A 20,277-nucleotide genomic window follows, 5' to 3' on the forward strand; every position below is an offset into this window, starting at 1 on the left:
CCTTGGATTTCCTGAGGTGAGCCGCGACTTCCTCCATGAGCTTGGTGAAGACCCTTGGGGTGGAGGTCAGACCAAAGAGCACCTTGAACCGATCGTGCTTGTCCCGTATGGTAAACCTTAGGAATTTCCTGTGCTTTCGATGGATCGGCAAATGGAAATAAGCATCCTGTAGGTCTATTGACACCGGCCCGTTCTGTAGTTCGAGAGCATGGAGAATTTCTCCCAACGTCACCATCCTGAATTTGTCTTTCCTCAGGAACTTGTTCAAGGTCCTGAGGTCCAGAATGGGACAAAGACCTCCTCTCTTCTTGGGTACTAAGAAATACCGGGAATACCAACCCGATCCTCTCTGCTTGGAAGGTACCTCTTCCATGGTACCCTTCAACGACAGGGCTCGCAGTTCTTCCAGGAGCTCCTGTCCCGGTTGGATTGTAGGTGGTGGGGGTCTGTCCGGAGGTTTTCTTAAAAAATGGAAGACAATAATCCCACTGAAGGGCTGAAGAGCCCAGGGATCAGAAGTAATTTCCTGCTACTGGAGGAAATGCTCTGTCAACCGTCCACCAACCGACATGTTGTGAGGAGGGAAATCAAAGCAGCTTAGGAGGCTGGGTCACCCCCGCTGCTGATGCTGCTGGTTGACCTTTAGAAGCTTCCCTGCCCCTTCCGGAGCACGAGAAACACTTCTGCCCTTGTCTGGTATGTGGGAGCTGCGCTCTCCTGCCATAAGGAGCATAACGCCTGTAGCCTTCCCTTGAAGCGAAGCTGAAGGCAGGTTTGACCGGCTGCCCAGCTAGGCCTAAAGTTTTAGCAGCAATTTTGGATTCTTTAAATTCCTCTAAAGAATCATCAGCTTTCTGGCTGAACAGTAAATCGCCTTTGAATGGCATGTCATGCATTTAACCTGGACAGTAGGAGAAAAAACAGAGTATAGAGGAGCAGCTGCATGCCTCTGCAGGAAATCCCGCCCCCAAGTGTTTGAGAAAAGGTATTCTCTGAGAAAACCCTATTGAATGTATCCCCCAAAGAGATGACAATCTGAGGGAGGAACTCCCTGAAGGAGTATAAAAAAGAGTGAAAGAGTCGCTAGTGACGTCACAAGAGACGAGCGTGACGCACTGAGAATACTGGCTGAAGAGAATGCATGGACCTTACAGAACTGATGACAAAGTTAAGAATGGAGTAAACTTTCATATGCAGATAAGAAGATTGCATGTATGTGAAGTGCTACAAAAATGCAACCATTCAATGATTGTACAGACGCTAAAATGCAAGTAGACTAAATTATCATAGACGCTGGCTATACGTAGTGAATAGACTGCAGGCAAAGCCGCCATTGTATAGAAGCTGGACATCAGTGTCATGAATTTTAGTAAGCTGAAACCCATGGAGAGGAAAGGCTGAGAATTGTGTCGCAGCAAGAATAAGCTGAGATCGTGGAGGGGCCTGGCGAGGATGTCTGGCCTGGCATCAAAACAGAAGTAGCCAAGGTTGGTTATCTATTCTTGAAAGCAATAAATGTTAGAAGGATGAATCATCCCTTATCGAGGGGTAAAGTAAGAACACCAAGAGTGGCAAGTTTTATTCATTAAGACATTTAAATGCTGAAGAATAGGCCAGAATCATGGTCTCTTGTCATGTGAGCTGAGGATGGAAATAGAGTTGAGCTTTGAGTCCTAGAACAACGATAGTGAAAGCCTGTACTCCCATATATTCCCACAGACACGGATACATTGCAAGCCCAAGTTCAAAGACAATCTGCATGGCAGAAGGCATGGGTGATGAGAGATGTTGGGCTGTTTGAGAGGGGAGGTAAAGTCAAGTCCACCTCCTGGCACCTGGGTATGAGCCTACGTGCTGCTAAGTGAACCGAATGTTCCAGACATGGCACGAGGGTGCCAACCAATTGTAGAGGACCGTGTAACGAAGGACCATACAGTTTCAGAGCCAAAGATAAACCGTGTACTTAACACGGTTGAAGATCACATGTTTTAGAAGTAGGCATAAGTTGTCCACCTGACAGTAGACAGCCAATCACAATCCTAGCCCTTATAGAAAGTATACTTAGATGTTCCCCTTGAACCTATCACAATCCCTCGTAGGTTTTTCCTATTTGCCACGTAGAACGACATCACTGCTGATGCATTTTTTGCATATAAGGATGTTTTTATGGGAAATTTGCAGAGAAATGAGCGAACGTCCCTTGATGTCCTAGATAATTGTTAATAAAACAGCAACCTTTGCCATCTTCCTGAATTGGTTTGATTATTTGGTCTCGGAGTTATTCTGCGAACCCCATTCATTGTATGCACGATACAAAAGAACCATAGGTTTAAGAGGTTTGTAAGGAGGCCTGCCTCCTCAGCGTTACTGCTGATGCCATAGAACGGCCCACACAGCCAACGATTTCCAGGCCCTTTGCAGCGACTGTCTGGCCACCCCTTTCTTATTCTCCACCAGCTGTAGGAAGCCCTTGCGCATTTCCCCTTTAGAGACATACTGCACAGCATTCTCCACTGCTGTCCAAAGAATAAAAGAGTACTTGGCAAAACTGCTTGCCATATTGTTAGCTTTAAGGGCCATACTGCCCAAAGTGAATGCCTTTTTGACCAAGGCATCAACCTTTTTCACTTTCCTGTCGGTAGTGGAAGTGGAAGAAGATGGTCTAGATGAGACTGTGTCAGCCTGCATAACAAGCCCCTCCATGGAAGGGTGAGAGAAGAAGAATAAAGGGTCTCCTCTATCCGGCCTATTCTTCCAGAAAATGGTGGAGCTGACCAGGGGAATATAACATGGATGCTGTCACAGTGCTGTTAGAGAATCAGCAATGGCAGGGTTTAAAGGCATATTGCGCTCTGTCGCCAGACCTTCATCCAGGATATTGGTGAGGTTGTATCCTTTCACTGGCACCGCTGAGGACTGCAATCCTAGGGTATCAATGACCCTCAAGCCCTGAACTTTGACAAGTTGACAAGTTATGAGTATAGGGCTGTGACTGTTGAAATTCCAGGTCTGGAGAGGTGTCCAGACCGCTGGCTTCATCGAGGCCTTGAACTAGCTGCAAGAGCCGACTGGGGTTCTCAAAATATTTGACACCTCCCATGCCCGTGGTCCTCAGCGACAAAGATACCTGACATGGTATTGAAACATTTGGACTGGGAATGCGGGGTAAAAGCTTTATTGACAACCGTCGACGTCAATGGTTTGTCTTTCGGTGCCGATCGGGTGGCTGTCGGTGTCGATCAATGTCGAGATGCTGTAGCTTCCACATGACCTCCTTCTGTGTCAAAGAGTCTATCGGCACTGATGGCGTTGTTACCAGGGCACGAGAGGGGTTGGAAATTGCAAACGTCGCTCTTGGCTTCAAGGCCTGCTATGTGGGGGGGGTAAACTGTGCCAACTGCAGGATGCTTCTTCAACATATCAAGCATAGAGGTCTAAAAATCCTCCCACTCTTGACTGGTAGTAGGTACCGCTGACGGCTTACCTCTTTCCGACAACAAATCGTAGGCCTGATTTTGAAGGTGACACCTCCTCTTCTTTTGTGACGAGGAAGAATGGCTCCTTGAGTGGGACAGTTTTTTCGTTTGCCGATGTTCTTTCTCATGGGTGTGCCCGTCAGTTTCTGCCTCTGAGGACCAAACCGTCGACCGCGCCAGTGATTTAGAGGGCGTCATTGACCAAGATCGAGTTTAGCTACTTGATCGAGAAGGGATTTCACTGCATCTCGACGCACGACGGGCCCCCTTCGGTCACGTGACCCGTGCCGAGGCACCAGAGATACAACTCGTATGGGTCAGTGATGGACATCTTGGTGCCACAGTCAGTACACTGCTTGAAGCCCAATACCCGAGCGACCGACATCTCGCGTCAAGGAATTAGCAAAAACAATTCTGATGAAAAACGTCCAAAGATTCGAAGGCTCAGCCTGTGTTCTCAAAGGAACTGAGGTGTGGGGCGTAGAGACAAAGTATATATATGACGCCTGACGTCACATCCGGAGCCGACGATTCAGATGACGAATAAGACGGATCAACGGCTGAGTTGAGGTCCACTACACCCCACGTTGAAGTTGTTCTGAAGCAGCAGAGCTGGATGGAATATCTATCAGATGAGGAATCTGGGGGAGAAAGGCAATCCATTGAAAAACTGTTTGGGTGATAAAGCCCAGGAAGACTCTGGAGAACTTGGGCAATACTTCCTGCCAACAAGGCTGCACATTTATTTGTATTGTTTTTTTTTTTTTTGTAAGCACTGAAAAAATGTGAGCGGGTTTACTCGGAACAGAAAATGTACTTTCCTATCTAACATGCTTCTTTTTCCTTTGTAAGTTTTAGTAACCAGAGCACATTTTAAATTTCGTACCTGGCTATGAATTGCAAGAAGCCTCCTTCTTTTGAACCTGTGCAAGTCAAAGTTTTAGTTTTGTGACTCTGCTGCAGTTCAGGTTCCTTCTGCCTTCTTGGTGCTACATGTCCATATTTCCCATCATTTCCAAGCTCATCTACAGTGCAAGAGGAACAAATAAAAAACCTAAACACACAACATTTCATCTTTCATAATTATAAGCTCTCAAACCGTATTACCTACCTCTACTCGAGCCCCATACATTACAGCCGGATCTCAAAGGGCTCCAGCCATATCACTAATCAAACGTTGCCAGACATCTCCCTCTCCTTAGTAAATCCAAATTCAACAAACATCTTACATTTAGCAAAGAAGACCCAGATATATCTACTTTCATCTAGAGAACTAAATTACTCACTATATTACTCACACTTTGACATACTGTTATATCTTGTAGTAACAATTTTAAATGAATATATGTGTATATCTGCCTTGGTTAATACAGTGGGTGATGTTGAATGTCACCATTTAATGTTATGCATTTGTACACAATATAACACAACTCTCTCTTTTTACCAACCAACAAATAAAAAGGGTTCATTTTCTGCATGAAATTCTGCCGTTGTTGATCATTCTTCCACCCTCAAGTACAAAAGCCCCGAACAAATCTTTCTTGACCACTACAGAACCTTTATACCTTCTTTCTCTCTTTTGCATGAAACCAGGCTTACGAATCCAGACTCTATCCCCTTCAGAAACCCTTACCAGTTTGGTCCTCTTTTGACCATCATAAGATTAATCTTACTTTCCACCCTTTCTCTTAAAGGCTCTTGGCCCCATTCTATAAATCTAGATCTCCCTAGCCACGGTGGACAAACTGCGGTAGATGCCTTTCTCCTCCTAAGCACTTCGAATGACACCAAACCTGTAGTAGCATGAGGAGACAGTCTATAGGCATATACTCTTTGTTGACTTCATCTTCTCAAACTTTCCCTTCATTCACTGCCATGCGAATTCCTTGCATTATAGTACCATAAAACCTCGCAACCATCTCATTGGTTTCGGGATGGAAGAGAGATGACTTAATATGCGTCACACCAATCTCTGACAAAAATTGTTTCATCATCCGAGATGTGAATTGTACTCCATTATCTGATAGAATTCTGCTGGGGAAGTCCTCTCTCTGGAACACACTGTCCAGAAATGACACAACTGCATGTGTGTCAGCCTCTTGCACAATGCATGTTTCCACCCATTTGGAAAACAAATCCATAAGCACAATCATATATTTTCTCGTACCATCTGACCCTAATATTGGCACCAATATATCGATTCCTACACATTCCCAAAGCATTTCAGGGAATTCAATCGGTCTTAATGGCTCGATACTACACCGAAGTGTCTTGTCAGATTCCCTGCACAAATCTCAGTTTTTAAGCAACGTTTCTAATTGACTGTCCAATTCTGGCCACCAGTAATCCACCCTTAAGCTGCCTTTTGTCTTGGACAGTCCTACGTGCCCCTCATGACCAATTTCTACTAAGTTGTATCTAATGCCTTGTGGAGGACTGACCCTGCTAGATATGTTGAGAAAACCACTGCCCACACTTAATTCATCTCTCACTTTATGAAAATCACTCAAACCATCCTCCAATGTACAATTGGTCCCATTGTTTTGTACAAACTATATTGCTTTACTCAATTGTGTACCTGCATTCTCTGCTTCTTTCCACTCATCTTATGAATGGTCCACAAGTCCAAAAAACCTCACCATCTAATTCCTCATTGCTACAGTTTTCTCCATCTGTTTGACATAAGAAGATAGCAAAATCTTTTTCCCAAAATGTTACCTGAAATAGGTGTCCCTGCAAAGCAGTAACCCTTCATCATATTTCCCTAGAAACACTGTCTAAACCTCTGGAGTTGAATATGCCACTAGGGGCTTGTGGTCTGTAAATACTGTAAACGGCCTACCCCACAAAAATGCTTTACATTCTTTGATAGACCATGAAACACATAAGGGCTCTTTCTCAAGAACAGAGTATCTGACCTCTGATCCCTTCAAACATCTGGATGCATAAGCTATCAGATTGTCTTTGCCCTCTTGTATTTGCACTAGAACAGCCCCTAGTCCGGTATTACTGGCATCGGTATGGACTACTGTTTCACACATGGTATCAAAATTGGCAAGAACCTGAGCGTTTACTGTGCACTTTTTAATATTCTCAAATTCTCTTTGGCATTCATTTGACAATTCAAGAGGTGTGTCTTTCTTCCATAGCTCTCTTATAGCTCTAGACCTGTCAGCAAAGCCATTAACAAAGTGTACGTAATATTCCACCAAGCACACAAATTATAAAACACTATGGGCCTCATTACGAGTTTGGAGGTAGCCATGCCATCATTACTGGCATGGCTACCTCCAAACTCGGGTCCGGGTCCCGCAAAAGGGCACTTACCGGGCCATTCTGACTTTGGAGGGCCCGGTGATTCCCTTTTCGCGGGACCCGGACCCAGACCCGGTACGTCCCCATTCCCATTTGAGCCCCTACAGGGCTCAATGGGAATGGGGAGGATGCTAACAACGGGCTCGTTAACAATGGGCTAGTTGTTAGCATCCTGGTGTGCTAGCGGGTCCCGCTCTGCACGTCTGGTCTGGCCAGGCGTACAGAGTGGGACCCGCTGCAGAACTCGTAATGTGGCGGGCCAGAATGAACGGTGCCGGTCCCTTATCGGCAGTGTTCATTCCGTGGCCGCCACATTTGGAATGAGGCCTTGTTTGTCATTAGGAGCCTCCATGTTAACTATGGCATTTCCTAAACTCTCTTTAGGTGAAACACCTTGTACATTGCTTTTGTGCCCCAAATAGTTGATCTCTTTCACTCAAAACTTGCATTTTTCTTTTATGCAAGGTGAGGCCCACCCTGTCAAGCATAATTAAAACCGACATCAATCATGTTCTTTCTGTGAACCTCCTGTGATTAGGATATCGTCTGGAAAGTACCACACCCCTTGTACCTCGTTAAATAACTTGTACATTAATCTCTGGAAGTACGCTGCATCTGACACGAGGCCAAAAGGCATTCTTTTGTACCTGAAAGTGCCCTCCTTTGTGATAAAAGTGGTTAGGCTGCAGGAAGTGGGGTGTAAATTAACCTGGTGGTATGCTGACGTGAGATACAATGTTCTAAAATATTTGGCACCTGCCATTCTACCTACCACTTCTCCTATGTTGGGTAAGGGAAACCTATCAACAACCACACTTTTAATCAATGCTCGAAGTTCAACACATAATCTGACATTTCCATTTCCTTTTCACACCACTACCACCCGCAAAACCCACTCTGAGGCTTCTACTTCTTTAATTATTCCTTGTTTAAGAGGTTTTTTATTTCCTTGGACACTTCTTCCCTACGTGCTATGGGAACGCACCGAGCTTTGGCTGTGACCGGTACAGCTTCCTGTTTGAGGATAATTTTATGGGAAAATCCTTTCAAACACCATATTTAATCTTCAAATGCACTGAAAAATGCATCTTCTGGTCTGGAGGTATGCATGGATGCTGTAGTTATATGACCAGGTGTTCTTGGGTTAATGATGATCCTCAATTTGGCCTGTTCAAACCAACGTAGGAGATTTCCCCCTTTGCGTGATACATATATGTTAGCTTTTACTATTTGATCTCGCCACTGCAACTCAGTTTTGAAATAACCCAAAAACTCAATGGGAACACCTCCATATGCAATGGTTTTTACTTGTGGAGTTAGCAGTGACATACCTGTGAATGATTCTTTCCATACTTTGTGATCAATTATGGAATAATCAGACCCAGAGTCCACAAGCATCTCCACTGAGGTATTACCTACTTAGATTCTGGCATGAGGTTTGCACCCTTTTTTGCACTTAGCGCCAACCTCACTTACTGACCAGGTAACACCTTCTTCACGCATATCATCACACTCATCACTATTTTCACCTTCCTGACCATTTGATATGTCTTTAACGGCACCTCTGGGGAAGTATCTTCAACATCTGGCAAAGTGACCTTTCTTGTTGAATTTTGAACATATTACTGCTAGGGCTGGGAAATCTGGAGCATTGGCGTAATGTGTAAAACCTCCACATCAAAAACATTTCCTACCTCTAGGTAAGGTTTGATTACCTTCCCTGAACTTGCCATGTTCTCCACCTTTGGCTATACTTGCTTTTTTGCGAGCTGCATTCTGACGCCCAGTAGACACAGAATTAACATTATTTGTAAGTGACTTCATATACAAAGTCCTTGACATAGGCTGCAGTGTGCTCTATGCGCTTGGCAATATCTAAGGCTTCCTCCAGTGAGGGGTCACCTTTGGTCCATATCTCCTCTCTAGCCTTATTCTACTTGACTTTAAGCATGAATTGATCTTTCATCATAGCTTGTGCCAAAGTTACAACAGTTAGCCAATTATATTAGCACAGCGATAAAACATTCAATAGACTCACCCTCTAGTTGGTCTCTAGTACAATGCTGGCTGTTATCAACATCATTGTCCATCTTTTTGCTGATGGCATCAAATGCATTTGGCACAACATCTGCTGATTCCCCATCACCTCCAGTTGGTGTATTGAGATCTAGCAGACGTTCTAAAATGCTTCTGCCCTCAAATCCTAAGCTCTGCATGAGTAATGCCCTGCGTCTTTTGGGTCCATGCACAGCCATAGCATATTCTAAGAAGTCCTCTTTCCAGAAATCACATTAACAAGACGCTACCCAAGCTTGGGCAAGAACTGGATGGGAATAGCATTATTTCTGCCCAATTGTATAACCCACAATGATATACCACAGTTGTAATGTGCTGGTGGGGATTGCATGGCGTGAGCTTACACAGTAAAACACAGTGTGACACAGAAACAATTTGGCACAATATTGTACTAACTTACTGTACTAACGTACTGCAACTTTCAGTGCTATGCGGATGATACCCAGCTCATTTTCAGGCTACCCTCGGCCTCCTCCTCTCCTTCCCTCATCTCTGACTGTCTGTCTGCTATCCAGGAATGGTGTGCCGCCAATGACCTCTGCCTTAATGCCAGTAAGACTGAGATTCTACTCACTGGCACAACCACTCCCTCCTTCCCTGCAGCTCTCTGGCTGGCCTCTCATGGCCCTCTTCCTGCTCCTACCTGCAAGGCAAAAAACCTCTGGGTCATCTTCGACTCCACACTCTCGTTCTCTCCTCACATATCTGACGTCTCTAAGAAGTCACACTACCAGCTGCACCTCCTCAGAGGTATTCTTCCTTTCCTCTCCTTCCCCCAGAAGCTCACTGTCTCCCGAGCCCTGGTTCTCTCGAAACTGGACTACTGTAACAGCCCCTATCTAAATCTGCCTGCCTCTACACTCCGCCCTCTGCAACTTATCCAGAACAGGACTGCGAGACTTGTCCTTGGCCTCAAGCCCAGGGACCGTATCTCTCCAGGACTGAAATCTCTACACTTGCTCCCAGTGGCTGCGAGGATTAAGTTCAAAACCCTCTGCATTGTCCACAAGGCCTTCTGGGGCCTGGGGCCAAAATACCTTCAACTCTCTCTTCCTAAATATCTTCCTTCTCGAGCTCTTCGCTCATCTGCCTCCAACTCCCTCAGGGTCAGCCGCTTCTCCAAGCAACGAGTTGGGGGTAGATCTCTCTCCACGGCAGGGGCCTCCCTCTGGTACAGCCTTCCTGCCTCCCTGAAACTTGAGGAGAACCATCTCCGGTTCCGGAAGCACCTCAAAACCTTCCTCTTTGTTTCTGCTTTCTCTCCACCTCTCCCCTGCTAATTCTTGACTGAAACTGCAACGAATCTGCAACTGGGCCATTCTCACTGATCTCGGTCCTTGGCCCTGCCAGTCTCCACTTGCACTGCCTCCCTGGCAACCCCTGCACTGCGGGACTGTCTCTGTATCCCTACAGTCCCCTTCCCAGCACTTGTCTGCACTTACCTTGCATTTGCCACCAGCTGGCCCTATTATTTATCTTTTTTTCTACCCTGTACTGCACTTTTCCCCCCTCCCTTTACCCTTACACTTTTCCCTTCCCCCTACCCATGCACTTGCGCGATCTGAATGCTACCTGGCCTAGTACGATCGTTGTCTGTCTTCCCTCTGTTCCCCCCTCCCTGCCTCGTCGCGCCTTGAAACACTTGTATATAGGCGCGTTACAAATGCCATATCATATCATATCATATCATATCATATCATACTACTTAAGGATGAATTGCAGACATTTAGAAAGTGAATAAGAAAGAAAAATGTTTTTTGCAAGTGTCAAATATTGCAATTTCTATTCAAGCAACCCACTCTAATGAATACAGTACCAGTGTATAAGGGCTCATTGGCACCGGCAATGGTTGGGAGCTCACTGGACAGGACAACAGTATATACCATTGTCAGTGTGTGGGGTGCACAGATTTTCTGCGATTTAAAGACAGAAAATAAATCATAAGGTCTATATCACAGTACCAGTATGCTTCCTTTCTCTTGGGTCAGTAAGTAATAATCTTGCTGTCAGCGCTGCCACTCGGGGTGAAACGAGGAAAAATTGCAATCACGGCTGCGGCTCACTCTTTGTAATGTTGGGGAAAAGTGGTCCAGAGATCACCAATCTCCCGGTGTTCAAGGGCAGGGTATAGCAGTGTCAATTGATCCAGAGGGGCAAGGTGCACTTCCGGGTGCACGCAACGTAAGCGTCAAAATCGGGAGGGTTGTTTCCTCCTACTTTGCTCATAGGAGCGTAGGCACGGAGAGAGAAAGCACTTGCAGCTGCGGCAGGCCCCAGTGAGCCTCTGGATGTGTGTGATGAGGCAAGTAGATCCCTCCAACGATTCAGGGACAACAACCGCAGGCCAGGGAGGAATGCTGAGGTCAAGCACAATTAGAGCGCACCAGCAAGTAGCCAAACAGAGCAGGGAGGTGCCAGTGAGGCACAGACTGTATCCTTCCCTGTTAAAATGCAAATCAGTGAGCCAGGGCACGACCTACTGATGTAGAGGTGAAGTAAGCCCTCACAGCGCAACAGATAAAGCAGGAACAAATGCCAAATGAGGAATTGAAGATGGGGAGAGGGGCACGCTCCAACTTTTCGCCAAATGTTATATCCTGTATTAAGGTAAAACCACCAATAGTTAATTTGATATCTTTTTTATTGAGGTTCATCTGAATGCTCCTCTCCAAATCAGCCTGCATAAATGGCCTGTGCTTCACAAAGAAGCTCCTTATATCCATTCTTGCAATTCTATTCGGTCATAATGCAGCAGCCTGGACAGGAGGCTGGGCCTGAATATAAACAAACAACTTTAAATGAATACATGTGCACATCTGGTTTGGTTAATACAGTGGATGATGTTGAATGCCAGTTTGAATGTCACCATTTAATGTTATGCATTTGTACACAATATACCACATACACACTTTTTCCAAGGAGACAGGGATCATCATAGGAAAATTGGCATTGCTATGTTTCCTTCCCTATAGCTCGGTATCCTCGACATGGTGATCCACTCATCCAAGCAAAAATTGGGGGCTATCCATTGGAAAGTAATTTGCTGCAAGCGGAAGGGATATTATTTCAGAGAATGGAGTGACTGACTGCCAGACTGCCCCCATAGATGAATGTTTCCATCAGAAACAATATTACTGTAAACAGCAAAGTGGGCCTCTCTAACCCTCAGCTCTTAGGTCTTCCCTGAGTGCAGCGAATGAAGTGACTGACTACCAGCTGCCTCTAAAGGTTCATCTTTCCACCATTAACAACGATACTGCAAACAGGATTCATAGACTCTCTAACTCTGGTTCTCAGGTTTGGCCGGAGTGCTGTTTCTACAAACTGTCAGAGATGACACAAGAGTCACTCCAAATCTTTTTTTATTTGTTTTTAGTTGCAATTGCAACTTTTCAAATGTAAAAAAAAACGATAATTATCAAGATGCTTTATACAACAATGTTTAAAACATAATTTAAATCACAGGCTACACATGATATCATTTGTCATTCCAGATTGAAGCCTTTAAAAAAGTTGCCTGAGACTTTATTTTGTTTCGGATACAAGTATGTCTGTAACAGCTGATTCTTTACTTGATTCCATGCATTAATTTGATGTTTTGATTACCTAACACATATGCACTCAGCTTCATTTTGTTTTTCTTTTCGCATTCTATTTTCTGCATCCCTTTGTTTATTTAATTTGCAATAGTTACCCCACATAAATCAATTGCGCATTTTCAGGGTTATATATTCAAGTTCCTTTGAACTTGTGCTCTACCGTTTTCGTTTATTATATCTCCCTGCAAACCCAATCACCATCTTTCTTCCCACTGGTTGTTCCTAGGCATTTAATTGTGCAAATAGTTGATTGAAGAAATGTGGCACCAAGATGTCCATCACTGACCCATACGAGTTGTATCTCTGGTGCCTCGGCACGGGTCACGTGACCGAAGGGGGCCCGTCGTGCGTCGAGATGCAGTGAAATCCCTTCTCGATCAAGTAGCTAAACTCGATCTTGGTCAATGACGCCCTCTAAATCACCGGCGCGGTTGACGGTTTGGTCCTCAGAGGCAGGAACTGAGGGGCAAAGATATATGGCAAAGATATATGTCGAGCGTTTAATATAGTAGACCACATCAGGCTTGGTGTTAGGATTCGATATTCGCAAAACAACTTGAAAAAAGACTCATGTCTTAAGCTCGATAGAGCCTTGCAATGAACCATTAAGTGCTCCAAAGTTTCGACCTGATCATCAATCTTACAGAATCTGCATGTAATCAATCTGCATGTTTTAATTACAACATGCTCCTTGCATCTAATAGCAGTTACCGCTCTCGTTAGCCACAGATTAAATTGTAGTCTCCTTGCTCTAGAGCGATAGCTTGCATCCGGAAACTTCTGCAAATATTTTGGAACATCATTGATCATTTCTGGGATGAATATACCAGTTTTGCAGATTTTGTATTGCTCGCAATGTGTTCTAGTGTTAGCCCAATCGTAGAACCAATACTTTTGTTTAGTACGATTAGGATTCATCCTCAGTACAAATTCGTCTATATCAGCTTTCGGCATTACTTCAATACATTGATCTTTCCACACGTTTATCATGTCTTTCCCTTCATTCCCAAACGCCTGTGATATGAGGGAAACTACAGTAGATTTATAGAAATCCTTCATTAAGTGCTTCTTATAGAGCAATAGTGAATTCCAGTCGACTGCTGCTTTTAAAGGCATGAGGCCCAATTTATAGCAAATTATCAGGATTGGAAAGCTCCTTGGCAACATTAATATTGACCTCCAAAAAGACCCTCAAGCTAATCCCACTTTGGTTGGCTATCAAATGGTTTACACTGGGCTCCAAATGTTAACTCTGGAATTGCTTTTTGTTTACAAAACATCAGGACAAGTAGGCAGGTGAATTTGCCGTCTATTTTTCAGTCTTGATTGAGAGCATAGCATTAAAGTTTTGTGTTTCATTTCCTCTTTATACAGTATATCCGATTTGCTATTGTTTATATTCATTCCTAAATACTTATAATCATAGATTATATGAAGCACGTTTTTTCCAATCGACCAAGTGTCCCTTTTTTTTTGCTTTGCCACTTTGGATTATAAGGATGTTGGATTTATTAAACAGAGTAGATACTAATATGCAGCCTTGTTTAAGGCCAGAATTGGTAGTAATAGATTGTGTAAGCAGACCTCCACTATTCAGTTGTATTCGAATAGAGGTGTTGGAATAGAATTGCTGCAATAGATTTAATATATGCAAAGGACATCAATCTATCTTCAATTTGTTCCACAATATTACACGTGAGACAGAATCAAAAGCTTGTCTGTAATCTATGAACCCGATGTATAGTGGTTGCCTATTCCTTATTGCATGTTGTTACAAGGCCAATATTATTAGCAAGTTGGGTGCTGTGCCTATTCCAGTGACAAAACCAGATTGGTTAGGGCCAAGCATATTGTTTGTCTTCAGCCATTGGGTCAGATCCCTGAGCAGCAACCTCGCATAGATTTTCCCCAGAGTGTTTATGAGTGTCAATGGTTTATAGTTGGCAGGCTGTATTCGATCTCCTTTTTTGAAAATAGTTATTAAAATCAATTGTTTCCGGTATGATGGAATTAATCCTGTTTGTGCTATTTTTGAAAATATTTCATGGTGTATCAATGACCACTGGTCAGGATGCACTTTTATAACTGCAGTTGATATGCCATCTCGGCCTCGAACTCTGGAGGAGCTTAGTTTTTTTATTTAGTTCCGTATGTATGAGATGTCTATCACTAAATTATCTTCAAGAATATTATACTGTGAGGGTTCTACATATGGGGAGCCAGAGTCATTGAAAAAGTCAGTAAAATGCTCTAACCACTCTTCCTCTCCAATAGCATTCATCATGTATCATAAAGAGCTGGTTTTTGCACCTTCTTTTAATAGGCTCCAAATATGAGCACCAAATGTGGAGGATATTGCTTGTAGCATCTTCTCATTTTCCCTTTGAGATTTGAGGTACTTGTGTTGGGTTATGACATTTTTGTATTTGGTGGTGATGTTCGCATGTATTTTTTTGTATTCTTCATAATGTTTTGCTTTAATGTTTCTTATATCTTGTCTCTTGTGATTTTAACTTTTTCTGATAATTGGGTTGTACGCACATGCAACTCAGTGGAAAGGATGAATATGTAAATCTACCGTCTGGGTGAAGATAGTCATCTTGTTGATTATGCGCATGTGTTCTTGCAAGTTTGTTGCAGCACAACATATTTAAAAATCTATTTAATTTGGGTACTGACCATTTCACACCGTTTCTGCCTTGATTTATTTGCATAGGGATTTTGTGATAGCATCTCAGAGGTCCAGGAGCAGAGGCACATGTTATTTTTAATATAATGTGGTTGCTTACTATGGTCGGAATGATAGTGAATTTGGAGACAGAATTCAAAAGTTAGTTTACATGAAGGTGTTGTCAAGAATAGCCTGCAAGAGTTTTCTTTTCCACGTGCACCGCAGGGGAATATCCCTTCAATGCTGCCATTTTAAAGCATCATGTTTCTATCAGTCATGTGTCACATCCATTTGGTCACCCTTGATGCTAAAGGGGTGTCACTGAGGGTGAGACATTGCATATTTAAATCCCCTACATTGATTGTCGTTCAAATATTGGATTCACCATCTATTTCATCGAGCATGCTTGTGACATGATTAACGAACACCTCTTCCAAAATAATGGCACGGTTCCAATACACATTGATGATTGCCCCCCTGGGAGCCATAGGGTGTTGAGGATCATCAATTTCGAGTCTTAGAAGTTGCAAGCATGGATGTGGTTTAATCCACAGAGAGATTTCCAGGAAATTCCATCCTTAATGCTGCTAGGAGACTTGCCATAGGTCTTCCTTTAGGTTCTTTTGCAGGTGACCAGCATATTTGATAATTTGGCCATACTGGTTGCGAGATTATCCCGGTTTCTTGTAATAATAGTAGATCTATATTTCCATTATGGACTTGCTCGTATCGCATAAGGTGCAAAAAAACTCACGTATTCCATGCTGCAAATTTCATCGTGTGTGGTTTCTGTTCTACTGGGCATTATTAGCTACCTCTGTGATTGGTCTGTTTGATGGCCCTTTGAACGCATGACCATTTAGTTTCAATCTTGGGATCAATCTCATCTTCAAAGTACACTTTTCTTTTGAGGTGTCCTGAGCTTCCCTGTTTTGTTTGTTTGTTTTGTTTGTTTGTACCTGACAGTTAATCACTAAAGATTTGGGTTCTAAAGGTTCACACATCTAGTCCATTTCGCGTAGAGATTCACTTTCATGGCCTTTTGTTTTTCTCTGGTGTGATTTTCTAATGTAGAGGTTGAAACCTTGTTTGAGCAGATTTTGTCTTTCTGCCCATATTATTTGTCTTACTAGCAAAGAGGGCACTGTCTTCATTCAAATAAATCTCTTCATGCCTTCGGCGCCATGATGCCTTCAGGCGTACTTGTGCTTCAAAAAATTCAGTTAACATAACATAACTGTCAGGGCCACCGTGCCCATCCTTTGATTGTTAGTGATGTGTATCATCTCAATGTCACGTGACTGAATATCTTTCAGGTTCGTAGTAGTCTTAAATAATGCCAGTAATGTTGATCTATTAGAGTATGGGCCATTAATGCCTCTGTCATTCATGGTTATTGTGAGCAAGTTTGATGCCTTTAGATTAGTATCTTCGCTTTGTTTTTCAGTGAGGCAAGAGAAATTCTGACTGCTGGAGTTTCTCAGCTCAAGCTTTCAAGGCTCATTTCTAGGCTAATTCGTTATAACTTACTGCAGTCTTTTTGTTCTTTCATTTTTATTTTAGATTTTTTTAAGAGGATCAATCTTTTTTTGAGCCATTGTATAGAAGATAGATTCCTCAGCACTCTGGTTGAGTACTACCGAAATGTGGCATATACAATGTTATGTCAAGCTCATCTAGTTGTTCATCGCTATTTGATTGAAGCAATGTAATCGAATAAGTGGAGTAGTTCATTATATCGCTTATGTTGGCTTCATGATCTGTGAGGTTTTCAGTGGAGGGATCATTCTTTTTCTGTGTTGTGTCTATAATCTCGCTGCCGTTAGTCAGGTTACCTGACTGTGGTACTACCAGTTTAGTATTACTTAAAGTACAGCCTTTTGGCAGGGCGGCGTAGTTAGGCCATTTATTATAACCAGGTTACTCACCGTAGTGACCACCTTACTCCTAGTCCATAGTCCCCTTTCCTCCATACTTATGGGACATTCCTCCATCCTGTGGGACGGGACAGGAGCACTTTTTAAAAGCATCAAAAATGTTGCAAACATTTGAGTCCTTCCTCTCTTTCTACGTGGGCCCTGGCACGCGGACGTAGTCCCACCCATCTCGGCTCCGCTGCGCGCATTGCCCATCAGTCCTTTTCTATCGCCAGGTCAGAGACCTTTTAGCAATAACAGAGGAACCTTATTAGAGGGGCACAGAGGGCGGGCGTATGGAGGAAAGGGGACTATGGACTAGGAGTAAGGTGGTCACTACGGTGAGTAACATGGTTATACTCCTACGTCCCGTCCCCTTTCCTCCATACTTATGGGAGATTCCCAACCACTCCTTACAGGAACTATGGGTGGATGGAAAATCCCTTACTGAAAAAGTTTCTTCAGCACAGCCTGACCAAACTGAGCATCAGATCTGGAGCTCAGGTCTAGACAATAATGCTTACAAAAAGCCGATGGGGAGGCCCAAGTAGCCGCCTTTGCGATGGTCTACCAGGGGACATATTTTTGCCCCGCACCAGGTGTGCATGAATACCTTTAGGAGGCTGCAGTCCTTGGATGGTGCAAGACTCTGTAATGCAGGCAGCGATCCATCTGGAGATAGTCGCCTTAAAGGCCTACTTACCTTGTGGATTACCAAAGGTCACCAACAGTTGAGAAGAGCTCCTAAATTCGGATGTTCTGTCCAGATAGAATTTAAGAGCCCTTCTAACATCCAGGCAATGCAGAAACCTTTCCGCCTCTGAAGCTGGGTTCGGAAAAAAGACTGGCAGGGAGATTGACTGGTTCAGATGGAAATCAGAGACCACCTTCGGCAGGAAAGCAGGGTTTGTCCATACGACCACCTTATCTTTGTGAAAAACCAAGAAGGGATGCTTCACCGACAAAACCTGGAGCTCACTCAAGCGCCTTGCTGAAGTAACGGCAACCAAAAAGGACATCTTCCACGACAGGTGCTTGAAGTCCACCGTGGCAATTGGTTCGAAAGGTTTATGGCACAACGCCGTCAGGACCACATTTAGATCCCACGATGGGTGCGGACTACGAAGCGGAGGATAAAGGCGCATCAAGCCTGCAAAATGTCTCTTAACCACTGGATTAGACAGAGAGTAAGAGCATTGGCCCGTAGATAGGTAGGCGGATACCGCCGAAAGAGGAGTTCTGCATGACAGAACGTGAATTCCCGACTCTGCTAGGTGGGATACAATGGACAGTACTGTGTCAATTGTAGCCACCCTTAGGTCTAGCTGTTTGTTTAAACACCAATGACAGAACCTGAGCCATTTGCTTCTGAACTGGGACCTAGTCGAGGGTTTCCTGGCTTATTTCCTGAATAATACGCATGTTGTCCGCCGACAGGCTAAGATGTTCTAAAGACCTGAACTCAGGCACCATGCCGACAAGCTGAGCGATTGTGGGGAGGGGTGCCACAGCTGTTGTTCCCCCTGATGAAGATCGGGGCTCACCAGTAACCTGATCGGCGTATACTCTGACAGGTGTTGAAGTTCTGAGAACCAAAACCTGGCCGGCCACCACGGTGCTATGAGTAGAAGGGAACAGTTCACCGTGTTCTTCAGTTTGCAAAGCGTCCGATGAACCAGAGGCAGAGGCGGGAAAGCATAAGCCCTCATGTTGTGCCATGGAATCTCGAGAGCATCCCCCAGAGAGGAGGCTCCCAGCCCGTTTCTGGAGGCATACAGAGGAAGTTTCTTGTTTGCTGCCGTAGCAAAGAGGTCCACTTCCGGAGTGCCCCAACGCAGGAAAATCCATGAGAGGATCTCCGCCTTCAATTCCCACTCATAGCTGACCATCGTCCGCCGACTGAGGGCATCTGCCGTTACATTCAGCTGGCCCGGAATGTGTACTACAACTAGCCAGACACCATGACGAACCGCCCACTCCCAAATCTGGATGGACAGGTCTACGAGACAGGGAGACTTGGTGCCCCCTTGCTTGTTGATGTAATACATCAACACCACATTGTCCGTGTGGAAACGGACCACTTTGTTGGTAATGATCGGTCTGAACGCCTTGAGTGCTAGGAAGATCGCCAGAAGCTCCAGATGATTTATGTGGAGGAGCTTGTCCTGAGGCGACCAAAGATCCGAGACCTGAAGAAGATCCAATGTCGCACCCCACCCTAGAAGGGAGGAGTCTGTTGTGACCGTCACCATAGGGGCTGGGTCCTGAAAACCCGCCCCCACTGACAGACTGCTGAGAGACGACCACCACTCCAGGTCCGCTCTCATGGAAGCCGGAATCGTTATCAACCGTGAGTCCGGATCCACAGCCTGACGCCAAGAACTCCGAAGAGCCATCTGAGTCCACCTCATCTTGAGACGAGCAAGAGGAAGAGCCAATACGCACGAGGCCATGAGGCGCAGAAGCCTCTGGATTCACCAGGCCGACATGCTCTCCCACTGCGCAAACATCTGACACGTGGCCAACAGATCTGCCATTCTGTCCCCAGTCAGGTACACTCTGCAGTCGATCATGTTCCAGCGAAAACACAGGAAAATCAAGTCCTGAGAGACCGTCATGGAAGATTTCCGCCAGTTCACCGACAGCCCGAGATGGAACAGGAGCTGGAGGAGAGACTGAAGATTGCAGGCGGCTTTCAACTGGCAAGGGCTGCGTAAAAGCCAGTCGTCCAAATACGGATACACATGGATACCCTGCAGACGAAGATAGGCCGCGATCACCGACATCATCTCCATGAAGACACGCGGCACCGAGCTGAGGCCAAAAGGAAGCGCTTGAAACTGGAAGTGCTCCTCTCCCACAGAGAAATGGAGATATCTCCTGTGTGGATTCCAGATCAGAATATGCATGTACGCATCCTGAAGGTCCACCAGGCTGAGCCAATCGCCCATCTGCAAGGAGGACCGTATCTGGCCGGGCATGATCATCTTGAATTTCTCTTGGGGTAGGAAAAGATTGAACTGGAAAAGGTCTAGGATGGTGCGCAGGCCAGCCTGGTTGGGTTTGGGCACCGTAAACAGCCAGGAGTAGAAGCCCTTCCCTCGTTCCCCAAGGGGAACGGGTTCCACAGCTCTGAGGTCCAGAGGTTTCTGAACCTCGGCTTTTAGGGCGGACGACCCCGACTGCTGGAAAGGAGGGTTGAAGGGTGGGGTAGGGGGCAAGGG

At 44.8% G+C, this 20,277-nt stretch overlaps 1 protein-coding gene across 2 annotated transcripts in view; it reads right to left on the reverse strand.

Annotated features, from left to right (window-relative positions):
* MAJIN (membrane anchored junction protein) overlaps nucleotides 1–20,277 on the reverse strand; it is a 1,009,257-nt gene that overhangs the window by 66,565 nt on the left and 922,415 nt on the right. The window contains exon 7 of one of the 2 annotated variants that reach the window (XM_069643074.1): nucleotides 4,363–4,501. The exons of the other annotated variant lie outside the window; for it this stretch is intronic. Within the exon in view, the coding sequence (XP_069499175.1) occupies nucleotides 4,363–4,501 (139 nt within the window). The remainder of the gene's footprint in view (nucleotides 1–4,362; nucleotides 4,502–20,277) is intronic. 2 annotated transcript variants of the gene reach the window in all.

The sequence above is a fragment of the Ambystoma mexicanum genome, chromosome 2p (genome assembly GCF_040938575.1).
Source record: "Ambystoma mexicanum isolate Mex_15411 chromosome 2p, UKY_AmexF1_1, whole genome shotgun sequence".
Lineage (NCBI taxonomy): Eukaryota > Metazoa > Chordata > Amphibia > Caudata > Ambystomatidae > Ambystoma > Ambystoma mexicanum.